This window comes from Thermobia domestica, chromosome 9 (genome assembly GCF_964235325.1).
Source record: "Thermobia domestica chromosome 9, izTheDome1.hap1.1, whole genome shotgun sequence".
NCBI classification, from domain to species: Eukaryota; Metazoa; Arthropoda; class Insecta; order Zygentoma; family Lepismatidae; genus Thermobia; species Thermobia domestica.
The window spans coordinates 80760088-80768805 of NC_137462.1; the positions used below are offsets into that span (position 1 = coordinate 80760088).

Here is an 8718-nt window from a genome sequence, read left to right on the forward strand (position 1 = left end):
TATTTGTAGTAGCTTGTTAAAATGTTTGTCTTCAACCTGTCAAATATAAATCGCAGTAAATTGTGTAATCTGCTGTCACAAAAAAGTATCCTATTTTTCGATCGGTATAAGGAAGAAATACTCTACTATTTTTCGATCGGTATGGAAAAAGGAATATTTCTCCATACTATTTTACCATAAATTATTAATTGTCAATAAACTTTGTTACTTTTAAATGAATGAAGCGAGATAATTTTACTATGATGTTTTAAAAAAAAAAGCTGGTCATTTGGGGGGCCTGGCCCCGATGCCCCCCCCCCTTGGCTACACCCCTAAGGAGGGAGAAAATAGCTTCAGTCGCAACATCGGCAGAGTGGAAGAAACACAATGAAAATAAGCGAAAGGAAAAGGAAAGTATCCATGGAGGAAAAGGGGAAAGGAGGAAACAAAGAGAATTAGCGAAGAAGGCAAGGAATAGAAGAAACTAAAAGTTCGACGAAGGAGAAAATGTGACATTTTCTTCCAGGAATCATCCGACTCTTCCACTGAGGTTCAACTTGAATTTGACAGAGACAGTGGCGATTGGTATCAGAGAAAGCTGTCAACTTGTGAAAGTGAGTCCGAGCGCAATCTTCACGTCAATGTTTATGTAAATATTCAATATAAAAGTGGATATTTTCCAGGAAGGGTTTTGAAGACTAAGCAAAAAGAAGCTTTTGTCCAAGTTACGCTAAAGACTAGATATGGCTGGTGTTGGCCGAGAGTTAAAGACAAACTATAGTATGCATATGAAGACACATTGGAAAAAAATCTATTCACCTAAGTATGATTTGATTCCACGGTGGGAGCATATCTGATAGAAGAAATTGAGAATTATTGCGTTAAGAAAAGGTAAGAAATGTCTTGAAATTTTAAATGGATATATTTGAATAAGTACTAAACAAAGAGCAGATTCTACCTATTATAAATCTGTTACTTCTGTTTAACCTATATTTTTAAAGAAATACGTTATGTTATTCTTACTAATAAATGATTTCATTATATATACATTCTTTAAAGTAAAACTGTCAGCTTTTGGCACATTACTATGTCAGGTATTGGATCATTGGTATTTTCTGTGTGTCAGCAACTGGTACAAGTGGGTTATGTTCCATATAAATTTCGGTAACTCATATATGTTTATCTGAAGGTCTTATATCAATTGAAAACCTTTCCTTAAACTTAAACCTTTCAGTTACTAAAGCCATAATCTTTCTATGTTGTTTTATTTACAAACCAAAGCATTAGATTTAGAATTGCTTCCTTAAAGTGTCAGCTATTGGTGCACTTACCTTATTATATATATATATATATATATATATATATATATATATATATATATATATATATATATATATATATATATATATATATATATATATATATATATATATATATATATATATATATATATATATATATATATATATATAATCTTTGACTATTAGAAGAAAAAGTTCAAAGAATACATCCATCACTTTGCTCGTGAAAGGTTGCAGAGGAATCTTAACTTCATACCTTTCAGCGAGTTTCTATGTTGACAAATGTCATTCCAATCGGACGGAGCGGAGAGCATCATTGCTAAGGACAGCATGGCACACAACACAACATATTGTGGTAGTTGAATACCATATTCTTCAATGAACGTAAAACCATACTTGATACAATCTTCACTGTATAATCTTCTTCCGAACTGGAAGCTGCCATTTTACTTCATACACACATTCTGACACAAACGAGAAATTACACAGTCAATACAACATTCACAACACTACAAAATAGACTTCTCAGATCAGAATACCGGCCTGAAAATTAATGAAACGAACAATAGCTTGTGAATAGTTCCAATACTGCAGATGTAGACAGTCTGTGTGATGTTTATTATTCAGAAGCACAATAGTGACACTGGTGAAACAAGAAAGAACGAATCCGTTATGAATCAATCACTAATCAGCTTGAAAACTAAGTATTATAGTAATGTAGGCCGCAGATTTTAAGTAGTTTGTTAACAACTACATTATTTTTCTTAATTGTCGAAGGGGTTGTCGATGTGGTTGAAACTATTAATAGGAATAAAAGAGATATTTAAACAATTCATAACTGACTTACAAGGAGCCAAGAATGCCTACTAAATTACATTTTTTTCTTATGATTATTTAACTTACAAATATTTTTAATGTTGTAAGAAAAAGGCGTTAAATTAAATATTGTACAAACGCAAAATAACAATTGAGTAAGAACTATAGTTTCATAAAAACAAAATTTGTTACAATAATAATAATAATAATAATAATAATAATAATAATAATAATAATAATAATAATAATAATAATAATAATAATAATAATAATAATAATAATAATAATAATGCGCTACAGTGGTATACAGAAGTCTTGCTGGAAACGAATATAAACTCGTGAGAATAGGATATTATTATATTAAGTATTATTATTGTTATTATTATTAGTAGTAATATAATTAGAATTTGAGAATTCAAAATTGTATGTGAAGTCGCAGAAGGGGTCACCCAAAAAAAAAGAAAACATACAAGATATGACTAACGAGCAAAATGGATGGGGGAAGGGACGTGAAGCGGTGTCTTCCCGTTGTGCCTACTTCCCGTTATGCCTACAGGCCCTCCAGCACTTTGTAGAAAATATTTTTAATGATCTTATCTGTAGGCAGAACGGTAATTCCCGTTGTGCCTACTTCCCGTTCTGCCTACTCTTTCGAGACGGGGAATTCTGTGCAGGGAGGGATCTTTTCTAGGGATTTTTTCTTTAGTAATTCTAATAGATTCTGTAAGAAGAATAACTATTCCTTTAAATTTCATCATATATTTTAAATGTTATCTTACTTGCTCTTCTCAGAAAAAATGACTAGGTATAGTTTTGTTATTAGCAGCGTTATTCACGTCTACTTTAGTAGAGATGTGTTTTTTTAATACTTACAGAGAAATGGAAAATTAATTGATTCAGTTACAAGAAAATAAACTTATTTCGGTCTAATATCAAGTCATTTCACAACAAAATTTTATTCAGTTTTCCAGTAGTTCATCTCCAACATTCTAAGTTGGGTCTTAGTCTCCTACATTAAAATTACTTTTTCGGCATCACCTTATCAGCTGATTTGTCTTCTATACGTGATTCTATACTATATGCCATAATATCATACATACTTCTATTTTCATATTTATATTGTCAATGTAAATAGCAGGAATTTACGGAAGCTTTCAACCACAAAGACAGTTTGGATGGATGGTACTTTTAAAGCAGCTCCCCGTATATATCAGCAGCTGTACACCATACATGGGACATATTTGGGGCAGACTTTTCCGTTTCTATTTTGTTTATTGCCTTCTAAGAAAGAGGAAGACTATCGTAGGATGCTGCTTCTCATTAAAGATGCGGCTTCTGCAAATGGTCTTTCCTTTAATCCTACTACAGTGATTATAGACTTTGAAAGAGCGGTAATCAATGCCGTTACTGGTGTTTTTCCGGATGCAGCCATTCGTGGGTGTTTCTTCCATTACACCCAATGTTTATGGAGGAAAGTTCAGTCATTGGGGTTGTCCACTTTTTATGAAGAAGACAAAGAGGTCAGGAAGTGGATAAGACGTGCTGCTGCACTACCACTTGTGCCAGTGGAGCAAGTGGGTGACATGTTCCTGCATCTCCAGGAAAATGCCCCGGAAGTACAAAACGCAGAGAAGTTTCATGACTATTTAGTCGAAACATGGCTGGACGATGCAGACGCCATTTTCACAAAGTAAGTACGATATAGTAGTTACCTTATTTTCTACGCTATTTCACTATCTGTTTTTCGTTTGATTTTTTTTTTTTTTTCAAATATATGTGGTTTTCGTTTGGGAAACGAAATCTACGTTAGCAGTGATTAGTATTTCATATATAGGCCTACTCATTCGGTCATTTTAGTCCTTTATGTTTTTCCATTAGTTTCGTTTGTCATTGTTGTATTGCCTATGTGTTCTACAATTGTGAGCTCAGAAGTGTCTGGATATGAAATGGTGCATAGTGTCTTTAATGGAGTGTGGTAAGCGTAATTATTATTCTCATTCCATAAAAAATCATTTCTGAGATCTGCATGCCAATACGAAATTTTAATCTGCTCATACCAGAGATCTGAAATTAACTCTATACTACTGTAATGATTACAAAACTGAATACTTATAAATTTACCGTGTTACTAACAACAAACAACAGACGTTATCCTTAACGTTATCTACGACAGACGTTAACATGCAACTTCCAATCGTTGTTGAATGTCTATTGTCAAGCTTTGATTTGTTTTATGTAATTAATGTTTCTCTCTTTTCCAGAGATATATGGAACCAATATGATAATGTTGAGGGAAGAACAAATAATGTTGTAGAGGGCTGGCACTCTAAATTAAACAGAAAACTTACAAGAGAACATCCAAATATTTTTACATTTGTACAGCTGTTGCAGCAAGAACAGAGTGAGAATGAAGCTTGTATGCTGATGTTGGAGGTAGGAAAAAAGCCGAAGGAACCAAAGCTGAAATATAAGCGAATTGAACAAAAAATAAAATCATTGAAGGCACGTCTGGAATCACATGTAATAGACTTGGTGGCTTACACAGATGCAGTTGCATACTGTTTGCATTTAGAACAGTGATGGTGAGATGTTTTAAATATATTGGCTATATTAACGATATATGGTATTAACATTGACGATATGTAGTATTTACATTGACAATATAAGTATATGTAACATTGCATGTAGTATAGAATCGTGTTAGAAGACAAATTACCTGTTAAGGTAATGCCAAAGAAGGAGCAGTGATGTAAAAGACAAAGGCTCTTTTTTTTCAAAAGGGCCGCCTTATGCATCCTCTTGCATTGTTTGTTTAATGTATGGCCGAACATGTCTTGAGGATGTGAATTGTGGCACTTTTTAGTACTGCAAGCCTTAGTATGCTGGAGATAAACTACTGGAAAACCGATTAAAATTCGGTTGTGAAATGAATTGATATTAGCCCGAAGTAAGTCTGTTTCGTGTTCGTTTCAGATACAATGTCAAACGGGTTACTGGCAACTGAATCAATCAATTCGAGGAAAGAGATATGATGGAGACAAACACTCTTTTTAAAGGCCGCCTTATGCATCCTCTTGCGTTGTTTGTTTAATAGTTGGCCAGACATGTCTTGGGGATGTGAACTGTGGCATTTTTTAGTACTGCAAGTCTTAGCATGCTGGAGGTAAACTACTGGAAACCCAAATAAAATTTTGTTCTGAAATTGCTTGATATTAGATCTTTTTTTTTTTTTTTTTTTTAATGTTTGTTTCACATACAATGTCTAACATTCTTGCAACTGAGTCAACCAATTTTCCATGTATGATGAAACTTGTAGAGGTGGTGGTTGTTTTTACAGAAGCTTTTAGAAATACTAAAGAAATATTCCCTACAAAAATTCCTCCCTGCACATAATTCCCCGTCTCGAAAGAGTAGGCACAACGGGAAGTAGGCACAACGGGAATTACCGTTCTGCCTAGAGATAAGATAATTAAAAATATTTTCTTTAAAGTGCTGGAGGGTCTGTAGGCAGAACGGGAAGTAGGCACAACGGGAATGAACCCGTGAAGCATGCAAAGTTTATGAAGGGGAACGCCAGGTAAACAAGGTCTGGAACCATTGTTCTAGATGAAGTTAAGAAGAAAAAAAATTAGGATATAAATTTTGTCCGTAAAATTTCAAAACAGTGAGACAAGAAAAGCTTTATGGAGAATCGAGACGAAGAATTTTTTTTTTTCCCCGAGAATCAAGACAAGACGACGACTACGAGAATTGAACAAAAATTTACGAGGCGAGGCTCAAAAGCGTCGTTTCTCGTCTTATTCCGTCTCGTCTCGTAGGAAGCATTAGCTATGATTATGTCTTCTTCAGCTCCTGCTTCTCTAGTGGTTTGGTATCAGTAACACAATGGTCACTGAAGTTTGGCTTCGGATTATAAGGCGCAATGTATCGTGGATTCGAGTCTCTCTGATGAGCATGGACATTTTTAAGTGTTCTGGAAGTATGTGTTCTTGCCCCTGTTGTAATGAATTATGTAGAATACTGAATAAGATGATTAGAAAACCGTGGACAGAAGTGTCTTATTTCGGGCGACTTTTTTTTTAAAGTTGTGGTTTTGCACGTGCGTTTGATACATGAGGTTCTTGGTTCGATTCTCAGTGAGAGAGTATTGAAATTTGAATGCTTCTTAGGTTCAGCTTCCAACTTGGATTGTAGGTCCTGTTTTAAATAACCTCGGTACTGAAAGGAACGCTAAACTCTAATCCAACGAAAAGCGGGGCACAGTGGCTCAGTGATAGAGCGTTCATCTCTGGTGCATGGAGTCCTTGGTTCGATCTCCGCCAAGTGAGCTTTTTGTGGACAAACAATGTGTTCGTGGGCTTTGTCGGGATTCTCTCATTTCTTTCCCCTTTATTCATTCCAACCATTACCTTAATTTCTTATCACCGTCTCCTTTAGGTTACCGGGTATAACTGTGGGACGTAAAATTGAAAGATTTCATTTCATTTCACTTTTCCAATCTAACCAACTATAGCACGACCAACAAGAGATGGTCTCTGACGTTTCTTACCACATGCGGTGGGACATTGCAGCCCTTACTTTGATACCAGTGTTACCAATCACGATCACTCTGTCTTATACCATTATTTAAATTGCCACTACAGTTGCACCGAAAAAAACCTTGACACGTGAGTAGTGGCATTGTCACTGCGAGCTGTCAGAGACGTTCTCTTACTGGACGCACTATAGCAGTATTCAGGTACAACCATAGAACAAGAAACTGAATATTTCATTTTTATTTATTTATTTTATTTATTTATTGGCAAGATGAAAGGAATCTACATTTTCCATATGCAGGGCGAAAATTTTCGATTTCTCTCTCTTTTTTTAAAAAAGGTGCAAACTAAAAATGATATTTTGAGCACATTTATTGCGTTTTGCTAAATTCATCAATTATTTGAAAGTTCGTTTTTGTACGAACTTGATATTGCCGTATCATATGCTATTCGAATTTGCAATTAGTGGCCCCGCGTAGCGAGCGGTCCCGGGTTCGATTCCCGGTGGTGGCACTCGGTCGAAAAAGTGTAACACGCTTTTTCAGGCCAGCCACCCTGAATGAGGTTTTCCTGGGTTCTCCTCATTCACACCAGGCAAATGCCGGAGTGATACCTAACTTACAGGTCCCAGGTCGCTTCCTTCCTTCCCCTTCCCCTTCCCCGGGTTGTATGCTCGCCGAGGGACGTCATCCCTCAAATCGTGACGGGCTAAATGGCTTTAGATGCCGAAAGCCCAGAAATCTAAATCCTAAAAATCCGTATTTGCAATTAACACCCTTAAATTTAAAGATGGGGTAACACTTAGAATCAGTAACTGATGAAAGTTCAGCCTTACTGGGAAATTCACGAAGTAACACTCAATTGAAGAGATTATACGGTGAAAGATGGTAATTTCATAGTTCATAAATATTCCCTCAAGTAACAAAGTCATCCATTTAATGGTGATTTCGAATTTTTTTGTTATTCTATGGTGTGCTTGAAAGTTTTAAGTAAACCACTTCATGTGATAAACTTTTACCATGAATCAAATTCCCTCTTGCCTCATGTCAAGAAGTAACAGCTTAATGAACAAGTAAAATAGACAAACCAACTAACAAGACAAGAAGAAGATGATGATGACTTTATCAGTGTGTGCGTATGTATATAATATATACACTCATTGACAATGTTGCCAGAAGAGGAAATCTTGGGAAGACGAGAACTGAAAGCCACTGATGAGAAACTTTGGTTAACAGTATCTCCTTGAATCTCCTGAATGGTCTCCGATTTCCAGGTCTGTGAGTCGTGGAGTTGAACGAGTGAGAAATCTTTATCAGAGTGTATCGATTTTGAAGAGATGTTGGAAAGAGGGTAGGAGAGGTAGGAAAAGAGGGAGAGGAAGAGGAAGTCGGAAATGGTGGTGGATGGAGAAAGGGTTAAAACTTCAGGAGCGGCTTCAAAGTTCTTTCTTTCTTTTTCTTTTATCTTTTGGCACTCAGGCTTTTGTATGGATGGAAGAAGACGGTATTCCCTTAGCTTCCCAACTTCCTTCCTTCTTTTCTGTTCCTCTACTTCTGTTCTTCTACTAGATGACTTTTTCCTAACTTGTTCTGTACCTCTTTCTCCCTTATCCGAAAAATTCCCTTTCGTACGTTCGTTGTTCCAAATTCTTTTCTGTAAGACTCCACGAAAACAAAGATTCTTACTAAAACTTTCGTCTTAGGCTCGTGTGAAGACAATTATCATGGCCACATTATATTTCAGGTATTTTTTTTAATGTTTTTCTTTTTAAGAAACAAGTAACAGCATCACGTGTATATTATTATAATGAAGGAATTTGTTTTGTATGATCTGATATTTTATCAATTAATATTGAAACCGAAAACGGTAGTGAATTTCTACCATTTCCAGTTTTAGTAGAGAGATTAAAGTAGAGATGGAATATATTCTTAATGACGCTTAATTGCTTGCAGAAAATAGCTTCTGGCTATCATTTACCGTTTTCACTCTAAAACAGTCAATGCCAAAATTAGAAGTGGTTGATTTCTGCGACTTCCAGTTTGAATAGAAGGTGAAGAGAGAATATGGTACATATTTTTAGAAAGCTA

At 35.4% G+C, this 8718-nt stretch overlaps 1 protein-coding gene across 1 annotated transcript; it reads left to right on the forward strand.

Annotated features, from left to right (window-relative positions):
* Positions 1–3403: 3403 nt before the first annotated feature.
* Positions 3404–3790, forward strand: LOC145660905 (uncharacterized). Its single transcript, XM_081726337.1, has one exon. The coding sequence runs from the start codon at positions 3404–3406 to the stop codon at positions 3788–3790; it is 387 nt and encodes a 128-aa protein (XP_081582463.1).
* Positions 3791–8718: the final 4928 nt, after the last annotated feature.